This window comes from Mus caroli, chromosome 6, assembly GCF_900094665.2.
Source record: "Mus caroli chromosome 6, CAROLI_EIJ_v1.1, whole genome shotgun sequence".
Taxonomy (NCBI): Eukaryota; Metazoa; Chordata; class Mammalia; order Rodentia; family Muridae; genus Mus; species Mus caroli.
The window spans coordinates 96477540-96503414 of NC_034575.1; the positions used below are offsets into that span (position 1 = coordinate 96477540).

General features: G+C 49.4%; 1 protein-coding gene across 2 annotated transcripts in view; it reads right to left on the reverse strand.

The window, feature by feature from the left end:
* Positions 1-23859: 23859 nt before the first annotated feature.
* The window catches only part of Shq1 (SHQ1, H/ACA ribonucleoprotein assembly factor), a 94296-nt gene continuing 92280 nt past the window's right edge, over positions 23860-25875 (reverse strand). The window contains exon 11 of one of the 2 annotated variants that reach the window (XM_021165304.1): positions 23860-25853. In XM_021165304.1, coding sequence (XP_021020963.1) covers positions 25331-25853 — 523 coding nt within the window. In that variant the 3' untranslated portion in view covers positions 23860-25330. The remainder of the gene's footprint in view (positions 25854-25875) is intronic. The other variant, XM_029478869.1, reaches the window with a different exon arrangement.

Consider the following 25875-nt stretch of genomic DNA (forward strand, 5'->3'; position numbering starts at 1 on the left):
AGAAGAAGGAGGAGGAGGAGGAGGAGGAGGAGGAGGAGGGAGAAATGGAGAAGGAGAAGAAGAGAGAAAAATGTTAATAATGAATGAGCTTACCATGTCTCCCACAGTTATATGAGTGAGCTTACTATGACTCCCGCAGTTACAGGCAGGAGACACTGGCTGATGTACAAAGCTGTGAGATTATGTCTTCATGGTTTCACTGTTGCCGTGCCCTCCCATATAAACAAAGTTAGCTGCCAACATTCATGGAGGTTTGAATTCAAGGTGATTGTAGTAGCTATTGTGAGGGAGGGGGGCAGAGCCTACAAAAACATCTTGAAAAAAATCAGTTGGGTCTGTGGCACAGATAATAAGGAGTATCACGGTTATTTCAAACAGTTTACATCATTTATGTCAGTGCAATGTGTAATATGTGAGACTACATGTCCATGCACATACATGTGTGTCCTTTACTGGGTATGCAGTCACTAAACTACCATTCACTGCCCAGCTTGCATTAAGCTTGGCAGCAGACACACCTGCACCATGTCCCCAGCCCCTCCAAGTCTCAGATGCCGCTGCTGTGACCTCTCCCTTCTTTCCCAGAAGCAGCGGGTCAGCTGGAGGGGACAGGAAGCTCCTGTGGGCTTGCGTTCCTTGTATTTGTTCTCCAAATCCTCCAGTCATGATACAAGCAGCCAAGTCACAGTCCCGAGAGATGCAGTTTCTTATGACGCTAACCCTGGAATGGCCCTAGGACACAGAAGTTCCACACCTAGGAATTTACCTAGGACCAGTGGTGACACAGGTCAATATTTGCAGACGGCTGTTCCCTAACAAACCTGGTTGAGGCTGGGCAAGCACCTTCACCCTCTGTACCATCTCAGCAGCGTGTGGGAGCTTGAGAACTTTTCTAAACCTCTCTGCAACCAAAACTTCTTCCTTTCCCAGCATCCAAAGCCTAGGAAGAAGCCTGGACCTGTTGTGTTCTTTAGGAAATCTGCAAGAGCTGCTCCTTCTCTATAAGGAGCTGAGGCAGGGGACTCAGTGCAAGTCAGGAAAAGCATCCGATGGCTCAGGTCACAGCGTCTTTGGTGTCAGCATCCACCGGTGCTTATTCTCTCTCAGGACCATTTCCTCATCTTCCACAGGGCCAGGAAGCAGGCACCCATCAGCTCTGTCACAGGGATGTGACGGAATGGTCCCTTTGAGGATAGTACCATCCAACCGCAGGGTCACCGTTCTTTGGTGCTTGGTGGGAGATGGTGCGGGTTCATGGCCAGTGGCTGCTTGAACCTCTGCAGAAGTTTCTGAAATGAGGGCCAGCAGGGATCTGGCCAGGACTTGGTTCCCCCTCCCACCACCATCACACGTTGGTGAACTTACAGATGACGAGATCTGTACATGCAGGTTTCTCCATTGCTGGGCACCTTTCAAGAGCTGGGATTTCTTTGGCTTCTGGTTGAGTTTCCTCTTTAGCATTTTCTGCCACAGGCTTGTGGTAATATTCCCTTGTCAACGGGGAGGTAGGGTTTGCCACTGAATTTAGGAGCACAGTGCTGAAATAATTAATTAATAAATCCCCACGGCAGGTTCACTACCCGCCCCAATGGTTTATGTTCCCGAATTAAAGACACAGATACGCCTTTATATTTTAATATGCCTTAAACAGTACACTAGCTGGGTCACTGCCTAACCTCCATGCTGTTAATCCCGAGTTATTACTTACTAACTCTATATTCCATCTTGGCTGCTCTGGACCCACTTGTAGTGCCCTCTGGGCCATGCTTTCTTAGTCCAGAGCCTGGGGCTCTCCTTGCTTTTCTATCCCATCACAGCCTGTGTCTCTTCTCTGTCTACTCTCTCTGGCAGATTCCCCCCCTCCTCTCCTGGTCCCAAACTCTGAAAATCTAAAATCCCACCTTTGTCTGCCCTCCCCAGTTATTGGCTGTTGGCATCTTTATTTACCAATCAGAACTAACCAGGGGCAGGTTCCCAGAAGCTACATGCAGACACTCACCTGCACTGGCAATACAAGCAGCTACAGCATGGTATGTCTCCTTTAGCTGGGTTAGTCCTGGAAGCCTCCAGAAAGTACGCTTTACTCCCAGGACCCACTTTTCCTTTGTATTTAGTCCAGGACCTGAACCCCAGGGACAGGCCTGCCCACATTTAGAGTGGGTCTTCCTTGTTCAGTTAACCTTCCAGGAGCCATCCTCATAGACACACCCAAAGGTTTGTTATCATGGTGAGTCTAAGTCCTGTCAAGCTGACAAAGAAGATTAAGGATCTCAAAACAACTCAAATGTCCACCCACAGACATTGAAGTGGGTGAACAGACTGTAGTATATCCATACCAGAGAATACTACTAAGCAAGGAAAAATAGAACTGTTGACGCACACAGCAACACCTGAGTCTCAAACGATTATGTTCAACAATATGCTGCACAGCTCTATTTTATAGAACATTCTAGAATATATATATATATATATATAGAATATATATATAATATATATATATATATATATATATATATATATATAGAGAGAGAGAGAGAGAGAGAATATATATATATATATCAAACAAACTGGTTAGTAGACGTCAAGAACCAGAGGAGCACAGAGTGTGACCCTGAAGGGAGGCAGTGTTTTGTTGGGGTGAGGGAGGGTGCATATATTTGGTGTTCAGTGGCAGCTGTATGTGTGTCCCACTTGTCAAGACAGTGCACGGGCATGGGTCAATGTGTACGTCTCACAGAGATGTTTTAAATGTCTGTTGCACACATTTGGGCAAGTTCTCCTGTTTTGGCCCCAGTGTGTCATAACACTTGCTATACTCTGCAGCTAAAGGAGAGAGTACTACAAACACTTAGCCCAATGCTTGGGACATGGCACGCATAGCACCAGTTTCTGTTCCTCATTGGCTGAGTTATAAATGGTTTCTGAGCAGGGATCCACGCACCTAGAACATCTCTGGCATCTGCGATACACCAGCAAACAAAAGAGACAGGCCAGCAGACTTCTGGGTGGTTCATGCTACAAGATAAATAACACAGCTAATACAGTAGGTGATGAACTACATTAGACAGTGTGCCAGTCAGTTTTCTGTCAACTTGACCCAAGGTAGAGTCACACAGGAAGAGGGAAACCTCAACTGAGAAAATGTTCCATCCAGACTGGTCAGTGTGCAAGTCTGGGACATTTTCTTAATTCATGATCCAGCCCACTGTGGGTGGCACAACCCCTAGGCCTACTAGAAAACAGGCTGAGCAAGCCAGAAGGAACAAGTAGTAGGCAGTGTTCCTTAATGGCCTCTGCATCAATTCCTGCCTCTGGGTTCCTGCCTTGAGTTCCAGCCCTGACTTCCCTGACTGATGGACTACAAGCTGCCCTCTCATCCCCAAGTTGCTGGTTTTGTTTATAGGGTCCTATCTCAGCAAAGAAACACTAGTTAAGACAGATGGTATTAAGGGTTGGGCAGCACTCATTGGACTTAAAAGATAGACAGAAGAAGTGGCATGCCCTGTCAGATAAAAGCCTCCTGCCAGGTCCTGAACCTTAAAGCTTCTACCACCAGCTTGCAGTTGCACTAAGCTGGGAACTCAGCATTTAACAAACCTGTGGTGTGGCGTGATGTGTGTGTACCTGTGCGTGTCCGTGTGTGTGTGCATGTGTGTGTGTGTGTGTGTGTGTGTGTGTGTGTGTGTGTGTGTGTGTGACAGAAGTATGCCACTGTCACTGCAACTATGGGAAGCTAGAGAACAATTAGAGGCTCCTCTCTGCCACCCTAGCCCGCCTTCCCCACTCTCCAATTAGCACATGCCATTTCCACACTTCTCCAAACAGATGATTTTTAAATTGATATTCATGAATTTATAGGCGCAGACTCTGGCTCCCCACCCTCTCTTTACCATGCTTTAAAGAGCATCCCTGACACTTGACACAGTTGATGGGCCATCCCCACCTCCCCACCCCCAACACAGAGGCAGAGCCATTCGACTTTTGTCAGAGCAGGCCCTCCTGGGGAGACCCGGGAGAAAAGCAAGCTTTCTAAAACATTCTAATTGTAAGTGGAGTCCATTAGTTTAGATACCATTACAATAAATTGCCGGTCCACAGCCACACATCTTAGCAAAATGGACAGCTCGGCGATTGGAGTCCCCACATTTAGAGAAGGACCCTGTAATAAAGCCACACTGGATAACAGGGGCAGATTGGACCTCCACCAAACCAGTTATTTTCCCCAAGAGGTAGAGCCTTAGTCTGGAGGTAAAAATAGGAGCTTGGGTCTCTCGGAAGAATATTAACATTGACGTCCACGGGCAAATTCAATTATGGCAGCTGCCTGCTGAAACCCCTCTGCACTTTTTCATCACATTTAGGAGAGAGCTCTGTCAAATAACACGGAGAAGAGAAGAAACGGCTCCTAAGCTAATAGAGGATAAACATGTGTCAAGTGTTTATTTAACCGGTTAATGAGAGAAGCGGCCACGTGCTATAGAGATGCTTCACCGAGCCTCCCACGACAGGTTCCTATGCCCCCAGCAAGAGTTACTGAGGGAGTCATGATTTATTTGTTGGTTTTTAAAATTACAAACATAAAAGGGCTGGAGGGATGGCTCAGTTGGCAAAGTGCTTGCTTGCCTTGGAAGCCGACAGACCTGAGTTTGATCCCCGGAACCCCATAAGAAAAGCTAGGCATGGGCCAGTGAGATGGTCCCTGGGTAAACTGTTGGCTGTCTATGCCTGGAGACCCAAGTTTGATCCCTGAAGCCCACACACAGATGGAAGGAGAGGACCAACTCCACAGAGCTGTCCTTCAACCTCCACATGTGTGTTAAGGTGAGTGTACAGACAACCACACAAGCATGCCCGAGCATGCCTAAACTTGGTCACACTCAAAAATAATTTTATTTTATTTTCTTTTTTTAAAACTTTTTTATTGACTCTTTGTGAGTTGTGCATCATGTACCCTATTCCCAGTCATCGCCCGGTCCCTCTGTACCCACACTCTACCCAACCTCCACTAAAGAAAACAGCAACAAGCAAACAATAAACGAAACAAAACAAAGCACAGAAATCACTCAGTCGTGGAAGCTGCAGTGTGTCCCAGTGTGTCCCACAGCACACCCTTCTGTGCACACATCTTCATGTGCAAATGTTCACTACAATGAGTCACGGATCTGGTTTGGGGCCTCTGGCTTCTGCTACACCACCAAGACTGGATAGTCCCCTGAACTCTCAGATCTCCTGTGGTTGTCCTGTGTCATGGAGATCTTGCAGCTTTGGCTCTGCAGGACTGGCCCCTTCACATGCTCCAGGGCTTCACTGAGGAGGTAGATTTGGGGATGGGCCAACGCAAAGCTGATCTGGGCCTGGGTAGTAGCTGAGCTGGTCAGCCCGTCAGCTCTCTCGTACCCACACCACCAGGGCGAGCTCTCCAGCACTGCCCCAGTAACTCATCTAATGCTAGAGCCAGCAAGGGAACAAGCCAGCTCCTCTGCTCTCACACCCAGGTAGCTGGCTCATCCACGCCCACACCAGCTCTATTATGCTGTCCAGCTGAGATTCAGGGCCTGATCTCCTGTGTGCTGCAGCTGGTGAGGGACAGGGACAGCTCTCCCAGCTGCCCCAGGTGGCAAGGGATGACAAGGTGGAGGGCATCACTCCTATAAACCATGCCACTCCACAGGAGACGAGTAGTTGGGCCCCTGCCACCAGGGCCTGCTGTCCTGTGCTGCCCAGGTGAGCTGCAGGCCCATTTGCTGCAGCCAGTGAGGGGTAGGGGCCAGCTCTCTATAGCTCTAGGATATCCACATGGTCCCAGAAGGCTGCCTAGAGCAACAACATCTGCATAGATTTTAGTGGTAACATGAATCAAGGACATCAACATAGACCCTTGCTGGTGAACGGCCACCGACCCAGACATGGACCTCAGCTGTGCAGGACCCATCTGCCTCCCTCGGGAGGGTGGCCTTTTAACTTCCACCACACTCCATAACAGACAGGCCCACCCAGTAAACAGCAACATCAGATGGGGTTATGATTCCCACGTTGAATGAAGGAACCTTTGGGGATACCTGGCAAACTGCTCTAATTCAACGCTAATGAGCCTGTAGCCTGCCTTTCAGACTATTTCTAGGTTTGGGGCAGTCTTTCTGAACAGTGTGGAGTTTTTTAATATGGCAGACAAGCCCAGTCGGGCTTCTTCCTCTCCCCCCAGCCCCACCTTGGCAAGTCTGGTAACTTTGCAACAAAGGAAAATGTAAAAGCTTCCTTCCAGCTTCCCACAGCTTCCTTCCCTCTGGAATCCCGCCCTTGCCAGGCCTCTCCTCAGGTGCCTCAGGAGCTCAGCTTAGGGTGGCCTTTCAAATCCCCCAGGCCAGGTTATGACCCTTGGTGGAAACGCCCATGGTAATGGGAGCTACCTTCCAACCTCAGTGTGCCTAGCTGTTCCAGCCTGGCTGGTAGAATCTCCCCGAGGGAATGGCTGGCCACTTTCTCTGGAGCCCAGGGCCAGACACAGCATGAGGAACAGTGTGAGAGCAAGAAGGCAGGCCATGGTGTCCTTGGCTCTGGAGCTCACTGGGCTCTGCAAGATCGGATCTTGGCATCTAGGGCTCTCTCTGGACCAAAAGCCAGCCTAGCACCTGGCTGAGCTTTTCTGGGTCATTGAGGAAGCTGGGCCACCAAGTCAGGAGTCACACACCCAGGATAGAATGGGACTATGTTCAAATCCCTTTCCCTGGAGTTTTTAGAAAGATTAGTCTTAGATTAAAGGTCAACACTCAAGGTTTTCTTTTGTTTGTTTGTCTTTTGTTTTGAGGCGAGGTCACACTATACAGTAGTCGTGACTGCCCCTCTCAGTGATCCACCTACCTCTGTTCCTCCCATGTTGTGATTAGAGCCTTGCACCACCATGGCTGGCCAGCACTCATGGTTTACCACCCCAAAGCTCCAGTTCTTCATGGAAATCCTTTAGCTCAAGAGGCAACACTCAAGGGGATGGCATCCTGAGGAACACCATGTTCTCTAGCCTTGTGTCCTGTCCTTCCTCTGCAACTGTAGGTAGGATGAGAAGGAACCATGGTGAGGCCTGGCTTTGGTCTCCCCACCAGATGCCATCTCAGTGGCTGGGATTCAGTAATGTCCCTTTCCTCGGAGCTCACCGGACAACCTCTGCCCAGGGAACCCTCAGCTCCCCAGAAGTCTAAAGTCCTGCAGGCTAGATTACCCATGGCACCCCGCAGTTCCCTTCCCATGGTGGAGCTCTCCAGAGTATCTGTCCTTTAGCTGTACGGAAGGAAATGCTTTTCCCTCTTTGTGATCTGTTCCATCTTACCCTGTTAGCCAACGACAACTCTTGACAGTCACGGTTCCTTTTGCTAACTAGGAGATGGAGCTAAACTCTGAGCTGGCTTTTACACTCCTGTTTCTTCTTTCCTTCGGTCCTTTCCTCCCTCTCCTCAGACCTGCGTGGGGGCAGGGGAGGGTGCGCACGAATGGGTTCAAGCATGTGTGTGTGTGTGTGTGTGTGTGTGTGTGTGTGTGAAGGCTGGAGGAGGATACCTGGTCCCACTCTGTCACTCTTACTCCCTGAGAGAGGACCTGGTTAGAACCTAGGGCAAGGCTGGCAGCCAGCAAACTCCAGTGATCTTCCTGTGTCTGAATCTTGGCCCTTAGTTGTGGGGCACCATGCCCTGCTTTTTACACAGGTGTTGGGATTCAAACTTGGGTCCTCACAGTGGTGCAGCAAGAACTCTTACTCACTAAGCCATCTCCCCACCTTCTTGTTTTCATTCTGTTACCTAAGCTGGCTGGGACCTTGTCATCCTCTTGCCTCCACTTCACAATGGGATCACAGGTGAGCGGCCACACCTTAGGTGCATTCTTTAGCCTCTGGTTTTCTGGCAACAAGGCCTCCCACTCCATTCCCATGATTTCTTTGAAAGTTAACCCCTGCCTGCCTAGAGGCCCATCTTTGCCCAATAGCGGCTGGGATGTCTGGTGTGACCCTGCCCCACTCTGCGTGTAGCTGATGTATCCCAGAATGAGCTCCTGGCTCAAGGCTCATTAGAGAGATTCATGGAAGGAAGATCAAACCCCTTGAGATGCTGGGCCACGGAAGAGTATGAAAGTGAGGTGCAGCTACCAGTCTCCTCTCTGAGGCCTGGGATGCAGAGAAAGCAGAAATACCGGCTTCCCTCATGGCTCTAAATGGGTCCTGCCAGAGACACATGCTGCTGTCTTCTAGTAACATCTTTCTTTAATCCTTGTGTGGGTTTCTAGTTATCCAACTTCTAAAGGAGACTGTGCTATTTGCCTGCTCAGATACACACACACACACACACACACACACACACACACAGATGCCTCCCTTGACACCTCCCTTTCCTGTTGGTTCTCTTCCTCACACTTGGGCCTCTAAAGTTAGTCATGCATCTACTCAAGCTCAAGCTGCACTAGGTCACTCCTATCAGCCCAGGATTGTGTTCAGTGCCTGGTATACAGTAGGCGCTTAATAACTGTTGGGTGAATAAATGTTCCCTACAACTCAGTGAGTCCTACCTTAACTCCAGGCAGAATCTTTTCTTTTCTTTTCTTTACCCGCTCTTGAGTTCCTCAGTTGAGTTCATTGTCCTTAGCCTGTCCTTGCTGGCAGACACATATCCCAAGGTCTTTCCAGAGTGAGTAAATGCTATGGTCTGTGTCTGTGACAAGGATGCCCTCTCTGGCCACTTGAGAAGCCCATGTCCTGACTCCCTGGTAAAGAGGCAGTGTGTGTGTGTGTGTGTGTGTGTGTGTGTGTGTGTGTGTGTCTGTTTGTCTGTCTGTCTGATGGGAGCTTTACAGCAGAATCAAGACAGTATAGACATCCCAGCAAAATGGAGGGTGAAGCTGTGTACTGAGGACCGGGACAGATCATGTGAGATTCTGGGATTTGTCTGCAGGGTCTCTTGTCTCATTACAGCCTTGGTGTGAAAGGCAGGCCCAGGGCTATGCTGTCCCCTCCTTACAGAGATGTCAGAGCACAAGGACAGCTTCGAAGAAAACGCTCCAACAGTAGTAACTTGGCTTTGCCGACTGATAGTAACTGGAGTCCAGGTCGCCCTCACCTGCCAACGCAGGCTTTGCTTCTGAGGGAGGCCTGCCGTTTCCATCCACAGCTGCGAAAGCTCAGACTCAGGTGTTCCAGGGAGGGCAGTGGGTGACAGTTCCATTCTGAGGTTTGCAAACCAAGCAAAAGTTAGCAATTAAACTTCACTGGGGCAGAAGTTGGGGTGGGGATGCGGGGAGCTTTCAGTTCCAGTAGTTTCTTTCAGCTACCCTGGACTCCCCCACCCCCTCCCCTCAGTAAGTGACAAGAAAAGCCATTTGCTTCTGCCACCAACACCTTCAAAATAAGGCTTGTGGCTTGGAACCCTCCAGCTGTCCCCTCAGCTCAAAGCCCACCTCTGCTCTGTCCAACCATGAGAGCAATGGCCCTTGAGCAGCCACCAAGATAAAGACAGGAAGTCGAAGAACAAGAAAACAGGCTTCCTTTATGGACTTCCCAAGTTGAAGGGGAGATGGGGGTGAGGGGAGGCAGAAGATAGGCCAGGCCAAAGGCCATGGTCACAGGGATGGGTGGGTGAAGCCTGGCTTCCCCAAGCCCTGACAACAGCTGTGGGCTAAGGAGATCTCCAGAAGCGATCTCTGGCCAGGCATGGGTGGGAGGCACAGTCAGGTGTCAGTTGAGTACCTCAGTTGCTCCCTCAGCCAGGGCTGGGGAAAGGCCACACTGAAGAGCAGGATAGTCCTGCCATGGTTTCAGGTAGCTCTGAGAGACCTCCACCAAGAGCACACGCTTTTGTCCCAGGCAGCCTATGGGACAGTTTGACCATGTCAGAGGGTAGGTATTCTTCTGCCTACAGGAGCCTGGAAGCAGCTGTCACCTATGGCTGAAGGGGCGATTAGGGAACTATCCCCGCCATTCCCGAGGGGCATTGTGAAGGGGTTGGATGAGAGCCTGACATCTCTGAGTTTCTCTTGTTTCACGTCCTTCCCAAGAGCGCTTATTCTTGGATCTGCTTGGGCTGTGATGCAATCAGAAGGCCTTCAGCAGAGCCGAGCAGATTAGCACCATGCACTCTGAACCTCAAACATGTCACTGATTTCTATGAAGTATCAGACCTCAGATATGGCAAAGAAAACAGACAATGCGGTCTTACTGGTGGTAGGCCACCTTCCCCTTGTCTGACAGGATCTAACACTAGGCCACCAACTGGCTTATGACACATGGTTGGACTTCAGCCTCCACCCCCACACTTCTAGTTCCTCTGCAGAGCATCTATGTCCGAGACAGAGGTCATGGGACAGTCAGACACACACCCATTTCTCCCTTAAGTGGAGGGAAGAGAGACTCTGAACCTCCCTTGGTGTGGAAGACCACAGGGTAGGGCTTGAGGTGAACGTGCTGAGTCCCCGAGTCCCCTCTGTCCCTGGTTCTCCACCAACTCTGGGCAGATGGCTTCAGCGCTCTGGTGTGTTGTCAGCTGGGAAAGGGACATGGTGGCTGGAGACAAGACTCAGTGCAGGTGCAATCTGGCCACCAGGTGCCTGCTGGGGTCACGACAGGGTCAGAGGCTCCTGAGGCTGACCCCTGGAGGCTGGCAGCAGGCACACTGCTGCTGGCTGCTCACCACTGCTGAGAGCCAGTGTATAAAATGCTAATGCCAACGGAAGCCAGCCAGCCAGCCACTGTGACAAAGCTCACAGCCCATCTGTTCCTACCTCCCTCTGCTTCAGGCTGGGCACCAGACCCACTCCCTGGCTACCTCTGGCTGAGTGGAATGATGCACAAACACACCCTTGGAGGCTGCCGCGTTGCAGGACATGTGTGGGCATCCTGCTCTGGATCTGCACCGCATCCCACAGGGGAAGCAGTCCTGGTTGGTGCGGACTGGAGCTGATCCCGTTGAGCTCTCAGACACCCCACGTTTTCCTCATCTGGGGAGCTGCTTTGCATATGAGTCACAGGCCTCCTACACACGATCTCTGCCAGGATCATGACTTCAAGGGGAAAGACAGTGTGACGGAGAAATGTGTCTCCATGCACTGAGCTGCTGCTGTGCTGGCTCCCGGCTTCCAGTGCCCAGCCTGGGAACAGGCGTTTATCTATCAGTAGCACACACACACACACACACACACACACACAGACACATACCTAAACACACGCACATAACACACACACATATGCACACCACACATATGCACACCACAGTAACATTTCGTAGCTTCACTAATGTGCTACAGCTCAAGAAAAACATACAATGCTGAAAAATTACTGGAAAACCGAAGTGAATATTTCACTGGATGCCCACAGAACACTCAGTCATTTTGCTCCTTGTTACTATGGCAGGCTTGGTGGTACACACCAGCCATCCCAGAACTCAGGAGACTGAGGCAGGAGTATCTAGAGTTCCGGGCCAGCCTGGGATAGCTATATAAATATATCCAAACAAACCTGGGCAACATAGTGACACTCTACCTGGAAAATAAAAATAAATTGTGGGTTGGCTACTTTGCCGGGCAAGAAGTCCCGAGTGTGAGTTGTAGCTGCTAAGAAAGTGGTGGCCATTCACCACAAGCCGAGTTACTGCGCATAGACATACATGTTCAAAAGCAACATCCTAAAAGTTCTTTAAAAATGTATGTGCATTCCCACACATGACAGGGCAGTATGACGCTCAATGCAGATGTCAGATAAGGCTTCCAGGAGTGGAAGAGAAGATCCCTGTTGCACACCAACACTCACAGTTGTTCTTGGTGCCAGTGAGCTTCATAGTAAGGTGCACTTCTCAGGAAAAGTCCCGATTCTTGCCTGGAGATGCTCAATCCGCAGGCAGATAGACGCCAGTACAGAGTATCAGTCAACAGTGGAGAATGGCCACCCAGCTACTTAGAACTGAGACTTCATCTTGTAGCTTCCTGCAGATCTGCTGACACATCGGTCTTGTCAGGATTTCAGAGAGCTGGCTTCACAGGCTACCTCTTTTTCTTTTACATGCATGTATATACCTGTGTATAGAGGTGCATGTGTATGTGTGTGCATGTATGTATATGCATATGGAGGCCAGAGGTCAATCTTGGATGTCCTTCATCAGGTGCCATTTTTCGAGACATGTCCTCACTGGCTTAGAAGGGACTGAGTAGGCTGGGCTGATTGGCCAGCATGCCAGAGGGACCCAGCTATCCCCACATCCCCTGTGCTGGGATTACAAACGTGAGCACTATACCTCATTTCCTTTATGTGGGTTAGTGGATTCAATGTAGTTCCTCATGATTGCAAGATGAGCTATCTCCCTTGCTCCCTAACCCCCTTTTCAAGCCTCTGGCTTCTTTATAGGAGCATGGAAGCTCAGTAGCCTCCCCAAATGGCCACCATGGGTGCGTCATCACAGCTGGTCCCATCTTCCAATCCGCTTCTCAAGCACTGTAGATGAAAGCTTAGAAGGCTCTTTCCCAAAGCCCCTTCCCACCTGAAGTCTGACAGCTTCCAGATTCTTCTGTGGAAAGAAGGTAGAAGGAAGCCATTAGACCAATTTAACACACCTCCAGGAGCAAACTTATTCCAAACGTGGAGTTTAAGCTCTCCGTGCCCTCTCCAGTTAAGACAAGGGGCCCAAGGCAGCTGTGGCTTCACTTTGAGGAAGCTAGATCAGGGCTGGAGGCATCAGAGTAGCTTCAGTGACTGGGGAGAATCCAAATAGAGACAAAGAATGACAGCTTCTGGCACTGCTGGTGGGTGGTTCATAGCTTAGCCTTGTGGATCTTGAGCCACCGTGGGAACCAGGGTAACAGGAGGGAGATAGGAGTGAGGCTATGCTGACCTCATAGGACACTCGTCTAGCATCCACAGCAAGTCCTTAGCTGCTGTCCCACACTGGGCCATGATCAATCACCAAGATACAAGCCACATGATTTGGATCCTGGCCTGCCAGTGGTGGAGATGGCTATCTCGCGCCTTCTTTGCAAAGATTGGCTCCTGGGATCCCTCTTCATCTCTTAGGAAGCCACAACAAATCATATCTCAGAGTCACCAACTCACAGAAACCCAGGATTCAGGTCCAGAAATACTGTCAGTGATGAGCCAGGCCGTTCTGGTGCAGGGGGATCAGCATAAAGAACTAACAAGAAGCCTGGTGTGCACAGAGCACAAGTTCTGCTGGACTGAGTCCCTAAAAACCAACACAGTGTGGACAAAGGGCAAATGATTTGGCTTCCAGCACAGGCCAGACTGTGACAAGAGTATTATATTTTGATTTAGTCTTATCCCAACCACCCAGAGAGGTGAGATTAACAACTGATGGTATATATTTAAAACACTGAAACTCAGAGAAGTTTAATAAGTCCAGGGCTGGGAACATCACTCAGTATAGGCACCGAGGACCAGGTTTTGGATCTTCGCAAGTCCGAGTAAAAGCCAGCTGGACACAGTGGCCTGCTTGTAATCTCAGTCTGAGAGAGCAAACAAAGTCTCTGGAGCATGCAGGCACTCACGCACGCACGCATGCTAGGGTTAGTGAGCCGTTAGTCAGGTTCAGGGAGAGATCTTACCCCAATAACTAAAGTGATGAGTAATCCACAAGAAAGCCACACATGCACTCACACATATACAAACATGTGCATAGACACACAAGCAAAAATAGCACCAGAAAAGAAGTCTGTGATCCAAGGTCCCAGGACACAGAGCCAGCAGGCAGGCAGGACACGGCAGTCCACTTTCAAGGTGCATAACTCTTTTATGAACCTCTCCATTTCCCCCACATCATTACTTTCTTTTAAAATAGAAATAACTGGACTGTCTATGAAGGCTCTGTGGGTATGGGTGCTTGCTGCCAAGCCCAAGGACCCGAGTTTGATCCCTCAGTTCAGGGCTGGAGAGATGGCTCAGCAGTTAAGAGTACTGTTTCCTTCTCCAGAGGATTTGGGGTTTGTTCCCAGCATCCACATGGCAGCTCACAGACATCTATAGTTCTAGCCCCCAGGGGATCCAATGCCCTATTCTGACCTTTGTGGGTACTGGACATACGTGGTACACAGACATGCATGTAGACAAAACACCCATACATATAAGTTTTTTGTTTTTGTTTTTAAATAACATAGACAACTTCATCTGCTAATACAGACATCTCAAACCGCGAACTTTGGTTTCAGCTTTCCTTTCTGTGAAAAGGGGTCAGGATATCCCACCTTGTCGTTTGTAGCCGGGCCTGGAGGTCTCTGAGCCCATGGCCCTGGTGGTATTCACTGAATGGCTTGTGGTCGGTATCGGTGCTTTTGATGTTGGACAGAGGTCAAGTGCGTGTAAGGAGAAAACAAACCGTCACGTCTAGTAAACTCTGAGGAACACTGGCTCTGAGACACCAACAGTGAACAGACACAAAAGGCTCTTTTCAAATTACATTTAAATTATTATTTTTTTGTGTGTGCATATGTACGTGTATGTGCCCCCTCTTCACCCCAGCATAGGCCAGCACACACACACACACACACACACACACACACACACACACACACANANAGAGAGAGAGAGAGAGAGAGAGAGAGAGAGAGAGAGAGAGAGCTCAGAGGACAACCTGTGGTAGTGCTTCCACCATGTGGGGGTGGAAAGCTGGAAATCAGGTCATCAGGCTTGGTGGCAAGCTGAGGCACTTTGTTCACCCCAAGATAGTAAGATTTGAAAATGCCTGATAGGCCTTAATAATGAAGTATGCCTCAAGCTGCAATATACACACACACACATTACTTTTCCATTTCCATAGATCCTGACTTGATGGAGCTTCTCTTCCTCTGTATGCAATAATGTTGTCTGGGTCCTCAAACAAATGTGGCTTTCTATGGGTTGTCCCCGACTGACTAAGTTTACTTCCACCCCATTGTCCCATCCTCTTTGAGCAATCTGGTTCTCTCATCCATTAGACTCCCTCACCTGGGGAAAAGTAAAACTCTCTGCCCCCACCCCCATCCAGCACCCCCCCCCATTAAAGGAATGTACAACCAAAACTAATGCAGAGCTTCTTCCCCCCCCCCAACACACACACACCTTGCAGCAGCCATCTTCCTCCAGCTTGCCAAATCTTTCCATCTCTGTTCACACGGTGCTGCTAACCCGACTCTGATGCTCTGCAACTCCCACTTGCACATGTGCCCGCCTCAGTAGGGTCACATTTGAGCATCAGAACTAGAGCCCAGTATGCAGGAGTTTCTGAGCTCCATCCCCAGTATTCTGAGGAAAGGTGGATGATCACCGGTGAGTAAACTGTAAAGGGACAGGGTGTAGGAGCTGTTACTGACATTTGACTCCAAGGCCAACCTATTTTTGAGAGTCTGGATTCCTGTTCAGCGTGGCTGCAGAGCCATGGAAACAATGTTCTGCAATAGAATGTGGCGTCAGTGGACGGAGAATCAATTTAGCCCAAAGGACGCTTTAATCTGCCTAGGGATGAGGCGTAGCCCGGTGATTTGGGAAAGACCTCGTCCTCGCTTCCCAGGGGTCTCCAGCCTGCTACCTTCTTCTCTAGCTCTGCTCCGAGCGTCACCAGGAGCTTCACCCGTCATTCAGGAGTGAGACAGCCCCTGAGGTCGACTGTAATTAAGCATCCACTCAGCCGGGGCGAGCATGGCACCTGCACCTGCCGCGTGGATCCGGGCTCCCGAGGCACCTGCGCTCCGCATAGCTGCTCTGCCCGGACGGCCCGGGCGCACGCGCACTCGCCCCTCTCCCCCAGAGGTGCCTTGGTAACAGATGGAGCAATCATTCTCGTCTTTCCGCCAGAAGGCCCCCGCTGCTCCCGGGACCGCGCGGTAGTTGTAAGACACATAATTAGATACGTCAGCGGACAATGCGGCGGATTAGCTGGGGAGGGCTGGCGACTCGAGCCTTCCGGAACCTTCCCCATCAATCCGCGCGGGGCGGTCACCAGCAAGGATCCCCACTCCTGGAGGCAGGATGATTGACAAACAGAGCCCTTCCCAGCAACCGGTCCCCTGCGGAGGGTCCGCGCTCAGTGCAGGAACGAGGGTGAGGATCACAGCCTTGCGACCCCTAGACCCATGTGGGAGTGACCCAGAACACCCACCGGAACGGGATCTATCCTGTTCTATAGGAGTGACCCATGAGGGTCACGTCCCAAGGCTCTACAGGAATCCGAAGGATCAGCGCCCAGTGCTGCAGAAAGAGCACGCTGCGGGCAGCTGCACATCCGGGCTGGGAGAGCACGGCGATTTCGGGCCAGTGCTAGACTGGAAACCAGCCCCTCATCTCACAAGGGTGCTCTCTGCGTTGCAGAGGCCAGCGAGCGCGGCGTTGCAGCCAGCCGAGCCTGGAAAGCCTCGTTTAGGGAATCTGGGATAGCCCCGGGGCATTTAGTCTGTCCCAGTGAGGAGCACAAGGTAGATTAGCGGCGAGAACGGAAGCTCGAGAGCCAGTGTGCTGGAAGAAAAGCAGGGAACTCAGATCCGGGGACAGCCATGCACTGCAGTGCTGCCTGGGAAGAGCTTGGGGGATGGGGTTGGCACGCTGGGGCATCCAGAGCCCGCCTGCCTGGCAGAGGACACCCGGCTCTAGCACCGCCCAGTGGCCGCCTCAGAACACTCAAGAGGATAGGTAAGCCAAGGCGTGACAGCTGGAGCCCATTTACAATTACACGGTTCTCTCTTTGCTCTCACCCTGCCCTTTCTGGGAGCTGAAAACCTGGGATTCGCACATGCCCGAAACAGGCTTTACGCTAAGGCCCGCAGGGCGATCTACAACAGCAGTTCTCAGCTTGTGGGTCACGACCCCTGAGGGGGTGTCAAATGATCTTTTCACAGAGGTCACATGTCACATATTTACGACTCATAACAGTAGCAAAATAGTAATTATGAAGTAGCAATGAAAGTAACTTTACTACGGGGGTCACCACGGCTGTATCAAAGGGTCACACACAGAGCTAGGAAGGTTAAGAATCATGGCTCTACAAATGGAACTAAAAGGGTGGGTTGGATATTTACCAGTTGCTCTCCCACTTCTATCCCCCATCATCTACCTACAAAGTACCTGCCCCAAGGTGGCCATATGGCTGAGATCTAACACACCACCATCTCTCGGGCCAACCTTGAAGGTACCTGTTTACCTGAGCTCGTCTAGTCAGTTATCTGAGGAGTTTGTTGGAGACTAGACAGATCATCTCTTCTGATCAGAAAAGAGGGAGCTGTGGGGGCTGCTGGCAGCCATCATGATCAGGGGGTAGCCAAGAGGTATTATGTCATCTCTGAGGTTGTCGGAGAGAGACCACACAAAGAGCTTTGTCACATGAGAGTAGCTTGGGCAAGCTGCTCCTAAGACCCATCCTACTGCTGAACTTGCCAGACTGTACACTAATTAGTCATCTCTACTGACTGGAGTAGAGACTAACTTCAGTCAGTAGACTTACCGACTGTGTTAGAGTTCCTGTCACAACATTCTCTTCTCTGGAGTTTGCCCCAAGACCCCGCTGATGCCTGAAACCACAGACAGTATTGAACCTTTCCGTTTTCCCTATCCATACACACCTACAATTAAATTTAACTTATAAATCAGGCACAACAGGCCTCTTTTAGCTGGCAATAGAAGAATGACAATAAGGTAGACCAGCTGTACCGTTACTGGTAGTAGAAGTTCTATTCATGGTGTTTCTTTCTATCTGTGTGTCCTGATGTACAGGTCTTGGCAACATCACCAGTTTGTTTTCTCCTGAGTTCTCTTTCACATAAGGGAAGTGTATTACAGTTTCTCTGTGGTACATCTGCAAAGCCAGCATTGTAAATCTCATATTTTGGGGGGGGGGTCATTATTAAATAGAATAAGGGTCACTTGAAACTCAGCGAGGCAAGACAACAGGCGACGTGACAGCTAAGGAACTGCAAAGTGACCGCCAGCAGGTAGCACGCACAGCGGGACAAAGCAGACTTGCACACAATTCTATCACCGACTCAGCTGCCTGCAACTGAAAATTCAGGGATTCTGTTTAATGTCTTCAGACCACGGCTGACCACAGGGAAACAAACCCTGGGGCAAGAAGAGATAAAGGACTATTGTACTTCCTAGAAAGGCCTTTGATTCGATCACAGATGAATGAGGCAGACACCCTGTGAATCCATGGCAGGCTCTGGGTCCACACTGATGGAGATGGACGGGTGGAAGGGAGGTGTGGGGACCCCAGGCAGAAATGTGAGCGTTCACCTCAGTGACACCACTTAAGGATTCCCAGTGTCTGTCCCTTTCACATCACGCCTGTTTCCAAGACTCCCTGGTGCCCATGCCCTTTCCTTGGCATGCTGTCTTTAGTACATGGGTTCTTCTAACTTCTTTCCTCCCTGAGTGGCTGGCAAGGCCGACTCCAAATCCCCCTTATGGCTTTTCTTGATACCTCTTTCACTCCCTCCATTTACCATGGGCCTGAGCCTTTCCCCAGTTCAAATCCCAGAGAGCAGGAATTTATTCAACTCAGCTCCTGTGCCCTTCTGTGCCCCTGGTGAGTCTGGGGAGGAGACATTCAGTTCAGGCACACTGCAAAAAACAGGGGCGTCTTGCTCACGTGTAGCCCATGATTGCTTCCATCGCAATAAGAATGTAGTCATGGAGCTATATTTTGGAGGGCTCTTCAGAGACAAGAGGAAGCAATCATAGCTCCCTCTTAAGACACAGCGTGCCGGGCTTGGTGACCCACATCTTTAATCCCAGCACTTGGGAGGCAGAGGCAAGAGGATCTCAGAGAGCTTGAGATGCAACGGATACATACTGAGCTTTAGGATAGAGAGCACTGGAGACTGACCCTATCTCAATAACCGTCACCACCACCAAACAAAAAACCAAACAACAGGAAAAAAAGTAAAATTTACATAGTAAGGGTATCCAGTGCTATTTAAACAATGTATGGATGTGTGTGTGGGGGGGGGCTTTTTTTTTTTTTTTCTTAAACAGAAGATTGGGAGAATTGCTAAGAAGGTAACTGAGAGGCAGAATTTTCCTTAAAGCCCAATGACATGTTCAGTTTCAACTCTTGTATGAAAAGAATGGCTTCCGAATAGTAGCTGGGTCGGATACTTGCATGTTGCGCCCACCTGGGCTGGCAAGGAAGACACAACACGGTCGGATTTTTCTCAACAGCCTTTATTGCAGGAACAGCTCGATGCTGCTACGGGGACCCTGGGAACCCAGGGAGGTCTGCTTATATGCAGCCCAGCACAGGGAAAGGCTTCGTGTCCTCCTGGGATAGGTTGAACTGCTGTCACCTAATTAGTATGTACCCGCTCGGGAGGGGTTGGCGCCAGACTCGGATTGTGTTGTTTATGACAACGGCACACCGGAAACCGGCGCCATCTTAGAGTTGGCTTCCTACACTTGCAAAGCTAGGTGAGCGGACCGGCACCAGCACTCTCAGTACCCACACTTCTGCCTTTTCCTAATTTAATTTTGCACAGATCTGAAACCACAGCCCTGGAGCCCACCGAGCCAGAGGACAGCCTGGTAGGAACCCATGTTCTGCTTTCACCTCCCCTGGACCCACAGTTCTGGTCCTGGTTCACTGTGATGGTGCTCAGCCATACTGCTCAGACAGGGACTCTGCAGGTTCCCTGGTCAGGGAGAGACATATTCGACCTTCCTGATTAGTGTTGGCAGCAACATACATTGAACACAGAACAAGGCTTGTGGACAGCTGGCTCTGACATTCGAGGAAGGGACATCTGCAGAATTAGCAGCTGACCAGGGTTGAGGCCAGTGCTCACAGAAGGCACCCAGAGGCTTGTCTTTCAACAAGTGTCACGTGAAAGAATCATATGGACAGGCACTGTGCAATTGGAAGCCCAAAGTAGAGAGGGACCCTGAAGGTTCTGTGGTACTTAAGGAATTGCAAACAGTTCTCTGCTTTGGAATCCCAGCTGAGAGCAGCAGGTACCATGACAGAAACTGTTCTTTAGAGTAGGGAGGGAAGTTCCTTCCAGCCCAGGGGAATAGGTAGCCAGCATTCTATGGGAAGTGCCATTTGAGGAGACTTGAAGCTGAGGTGAAACAGAAGTACACGCACTTCCAGGAAGTGAGAGGAGACTGCACCTGGGGAGACACACCACAGGAACACAAACACAGCAGCTGTATAAGCATGCTAAGGCAGTTTCCTTAGAGGCGCTGGGCAGCAGGGGACTCGCTTTCAGGGGCCTTCCAGGCTACAAGTCCTTCAGGCGCCTGCCCTGGTTGGAAGGGCCATAAAGATCCTCATTCAGGGGCTTCTGCTAACACTGTCCCTGAATGAGCAGCAGGAATGTTTCCAAGGGCCTGGCTTCAGAGACACCAGTGTGCCACAGAGATCCTTTTACAGTGTTTCTGGAGAGAGCATCCCCACTGCCTCACCCCACATGATGTTCTTAGGGACAGGAATCTTTTCTCCCTTTCCCTCGCTTATCTTCTTATGAGTGGAGAGCAGTCAATTTCTTATCTCAGAAACAAATGGCTTCCCCAGGAGCTGAAAGCAGCCATCATTTATCTGTCTGACGCGTGCTTCCCTGTTTGTTTTCCAGCCTTGAGACAGGAGTTGTGTCAACGGTAGATGGCTGTGCCCTAGTCACTTGAGAGACATGAATCAATTTCCCAGCTGTATTAATCACTCACTGCTTTAAATCAAGTCTAAGCAATGCTTCCTTCACTTGCTATGGGCTGCAGAACTACAGAGCATGCTCCGAAGACGGGTGGGCCCTACTTGCATTGCAAGCTTCCACTTGGCAGTTTGTTAAATCCTAACCAAACACTCAGAGATGTCGTTGTGAAACTCAACTTGAATTTACCTGAAGCAATGACAGACATGACAGGTCATGTTATTTAGGGAGGGTTCTACATCATAAAATCTTTTGCAGTTAACATTTCTGAAACTATAGCGTATTTTTTTAGTTTTATACCTATGTCTTCTAGTAATATCTGTTCCTATTATGTGAGTTGATTTCCAGTTACTTCTATAACATTTAACAGTATAAAGGGGTCCCTGTTTTAAAATAATTTAATAAATTTTTCTAACTAATAACTTCAACTAGAATACAGTAACAGAAAATGTTTCCTACAAAGAAAATACATTTTCCATTGGCAGGTGTGAAAAACACCCAGCAGCTGCCAACCAATTCAGCATGTGGGAGAAAGCAGCCTTGTCTCGTTGGTAAATTAATCTTGTGCTGGTGAAAGATGATACCATCCTGGTTACAGCATCAATGCCCCACTCTGCCCACAGCAAGAGCGTCCATTACTCTTCAAGGATAATGGGACAGATCATAGGAAAGTCAGTCAGTGATGTGAAGCCAGAGGACTAGGTCTCACTGAGACTCGCCGATATAATTAATATTTCTATCTAACCTGCTGAACTGTGCAAATACTATGATCACCAGCCTGTTTCTGATTGACAATCAGAGATGCGTCATTGCACAGTGCTGACTCCCTTAGCAACCTGTTGTTAGGTAGCTAAACAGAGCTACAACAAGCTCAAGCTTGGATGAACCCTCACGTTGGTTTAACACTTCAGGTTCACCAAGTGTTTTGAACACAAAGTTTCACAGTCCTATAAGATAAGCAACACAAGTACAGACAAGTTCTGCATGTCTTGTCAAAGACACATTGCATATATGAAGGCAGCCGTTTAAGATCCCATTACTTGGCTGGGCCTGGCAGCACAGGCCTGTCATTCCTGCACGTGGGAGGCTGTCACAGGGAAATCGTAAGTTCTGGGACAGCCTAGGCTATATAGTAAGATGTTACAAACCACAAAAATCAAACCAAAGAGATTATACTTGATGACATCCTAGCCACCATAGCATTTGTAAGAAGACTACGATGTTCATGCAGGGAATGACAAAATCACTCAATGGTGTACTTCTCCTAACACATTCCCCCTTGTTAGGTGACTGATGACTATAATCTCAGTCCCATTTTCAAGATAAAAAGAAAGGTTTGGAGCTTTGACATAACTTTTCAGGGCAAGTCACCCCGACTGAGCGAAGACTCTGGAACTCAGGTCTTGCCAGCGTCAATGAGTCTAGGGAGTCACTGTGGTCTCCTCTCTGTACTTCCCCTTACTTGCCTTTCCTCCCATCATCAAGCATCCTTGGGAAAACTCTTTTGGTCACAGGAGATCCCTAAAATTGTCTGTCAAGTTGTTTAGCATAAAAGCACCCATTTGAGGGGTGTTCTGGGCTGCAGGTGTGGTGCAGTGGTGTTCTTAGCCATCTTGGACAAAGGCCAGGACGGTGTGATACATGAGCTTTAAGCCCCGTGGACAAAGGGAGGGTGAAGGGGACACCACAGCTGAACTCAGTCTGCCGCCGCGGCACTCCCGAATCTCATCCGTAATACTCACGAGAGCGTTCATGGAGCCCCAAGGCTTGAAGAATGCCAGAAGGATCGTGTTTGCATATCTTTTAAGAAAGACAGTTTTTCCAAGACAATTCTCATGGAAGCCAGTCCTGTCCAGACTCCAAGGGACTGGAATCGATGAAAGGAAGAAATGTTCACGGCTTTAAACATTTAGACAAGGGAGGATTTGTTCAACTTGCAGTTAACGGATCCAACGGAGCCTCTCACCACAGCCTCAGGTAATGTGCTGCCGAGGAGAACTGCATCCGCAATGTCACAGAAATTCTGAAGCTCTCCAGAGAGCCCGAGAGAGGGCTCCCATCCAGACCAAACTGTTACAGTGTTTAGGCGTTAACACGCATGTCAAACGGCACAGTCACCCCAACTAACATGTTAATACAATTGGAATTTATATTAGATATACAAATCTGTGCAGTCTTTCCAATCCAATGAGAAGGGAACCATACAGTCTTGGAATGCAAGGTGCTGAGATGAACTCGGATCAGGTTTCATTTCATTTCCACCCAGAGCAAATTGTTTAGCTTACTTGTTTATCTGCTCACCATGTGTCTCTGGAGCACTGACAACACAGCAGGGTGTCCAGGAGTTACAGGACCTGACCGGGGACAGCTGACCTGCAAAAGCTCAGTAAACTACTGCGCTCCCAACTCTATTCAAGATGGAGGCATAGGGGACAGCATAAGCGAGGAGAAAAAACGGGTACAGGTATGAAGCTGAAATTTCTCAAGACAATGAACATCAGGTGATGGAAGACAGGAAACAGATCAGGTGAGCGCTAAGACTGTCCCATTGTGCAAGAGGGACAATTCAGGTAGGGCCCACTAAGTGAGGAGCTCGGGAGACAGGCCAAGGGCTTTCCCTCCAGGGCTTTCTGCTGCCTCCTTTGGGGAATAGCCACAGAGCAGGAAACCATGGCGATTTGAATGAGGTTTCCAGGCGGATGTTTTGAACATTTCCTTCCCAGTTCGTGCCAGTATTTGGATGTCTGGGGAGCTCCTGCAGTGGGTCTGGCTAGAGGAAGCGGGTCCCTAGGAACAGATCTTTGATTTCGGTGCTGGTCTGTTTTCTCTGCCTGCCACCACGTGAAATTTCCCACCTTCACGGATAGAACCCTCCCCACCCCAGGCCTTTCCCACCAAAAAGGACTAAAATCTTTTGGAAATTGTGAGCCAAAATGAATCTTTTCTTCCGAAGTTGTTTCTGCCAGGTATTTGGTCACAGCTACGCAAAAAGTAAGGGAGTAGGGTGGGAAGGCAGGCAGACACACATGCACACACACACACAGACTGGGACACCACTGTCACCACTGGGCAATGATGGACCCTAGAATGAACAAATACAGAATATGGATCCAAACCAGTACAAGCCACTTAGTTGAATCCCCAAAGAAAGATAAAAAATATTTGTAGAAATGCAAGCCCAACACCCAGCAAGATAAAATATAGATTTGGCAAATAATCCAGGGCGATAAGGCACACAAAAAAAGCAGGAAAACATGACTCATAATGAGAACTTGTATCCAAACCTTATAAAGAACTCTCAAACTAGAAAGTAAGAAAATAGAATACCCTTTAAAAACGCCAAAAGATTTGGACAGCTCAGAAGGATCTGCAAGCGATCAGGAAGTATGAAGAGAGGCCCAGCCCAGAAACCTGAGATCAGAAGCGGCCTCAAGTCTACACCTGCGGGGGCAGTGAACACCAGGAGGGCAGGCAAGGTGGCTCAGTGGTTAGGGGGCTTGACACCAAGTCTGCTGACCCACATTCAATCCCTGGAAGCCACGTGGGTAAAGGCAAGGCCTGACTCCTGAACGTTGTCCTCTGACCTACACACACACATGCACACAGACACACAGTAACTAAGCAAGCAAATATAAAAGAGGATGGAAACACCGAGCAGCATTCAGCACCAGAAAGAACAGGACGGCCCACTTACCCACTGCTAGAGCAGACTGGTCCAGCCGAGCTAAGAGGGAACACAACTGCACCGCCTGGTAAATGCTAATCATATCCCACACCCAAGACACATCACACTGATGCTTACCTAGACCTAGGGAGAAGGAAGCATATGTGCACACAGAGGCTTGTATCTGAATGCTCACAACAGTCTTATTAACAGGCAAAACCACGGCAGCAACTCAAATGTCCATCAGTGGCTGAAGGGACAAAGCTATTCCAAGAAATGGTATCCCCTCTGAGAAGACAGCACAAAAGACTCGGCACATATTAGCACCCACATCAGTCTCATGATAATTATGTGCAGTGAAATGAGCTCTCTGAGAAGAGCACACTGCATGCTTCAGTTTATGTACAGTGCAAGCAATGTAAGATCGGGGAACTCGGGTGGGTAGCATCTGGCCCAGAGAAAGGGATGTCAAAGGGTCCAAGGACAGCTGGAGACGGTGGGGAAGTGTATGGCCCTGACAGCAGTGAGCTTTTCACCATTTCCTCACAGTGCACACTTCACATGTGAGTGCTACCTGTCCACGGTGTCCTGTTACAGTCTCAACCTCGGGGTCATGACACCTTCAGGCTGACAAAACAGATAGCTTGCATATCAGATATTTACATTATCACTCATAACACTAGGAAATTACAGTTATGAAGTAGCAACAAAAATGACTTTATAGTTGGTGGTCACCATAACATAAGGAACTGTTAAAGGGTCTCAGCATTAGGAAGATTGAGAATTGCTGGTCTAGAGATTTTCCTAGTAGAACTATGGTCTTCATTTTTAATTATTTACACCTTATAAAGAATACTTCAGAACTTTATTTTTCAAGGTGCAAAATAAAAAATTTGAAAGGTATAAATATTACATCACTGAAAAACAATGTCCTATGTTCACACAGAAAAAGAACACAATCAAAATCAGAAATCCCATGTCTGTATGAGAGCACAGCTGACCTAGTGCCCTGTAATGAGCGCACCACTTGAGTCAATCGCAGGGCACCTGACCCCTCTCCTCTGCATCCTCTACACTCCCGTGGCTCCCAGCACTGACACCGTGAGGTGTGGAAACCCGAAGCATCTTCAGCGCATCTCCCAGCTCCTCTATCAGAGGAGCCCGGGCGGAGGCCAGTGGCTGTCCTTGACTGACTTCACATCCCTGGCTGGCCATGTTTCTGCAGAGCCCACTCTCCCTGATGATCAGGGAACTGTCCTCTTCCAAAAGGGGGGCTTGCAGAGAAGTGAGCAGGGAGGGCTGGGTCCCAGCAGGCTCCTCTTGCTCTGACGCTGAGTCCTCTGTGTCAGAGGATGAGGTGCTGTCCGAGTCACTGGGCTCGGGACTGGAGTGTGGCGCCTGATTCGAGGGACTGCACTGGGCTGCTCTTCCAGCACCTTCCTCCTCCTGGACGAGGAGCGCGGCGGCTTCCAGTTCTGGCAGCTCTAACCCCAGCTGGGCCTTACTGAGCGTGACTGCTTTCAAGGCTTCGGTTAGGGCAGCCAACTTCTTGGACCTTGAAAATTATATTAAGAAGA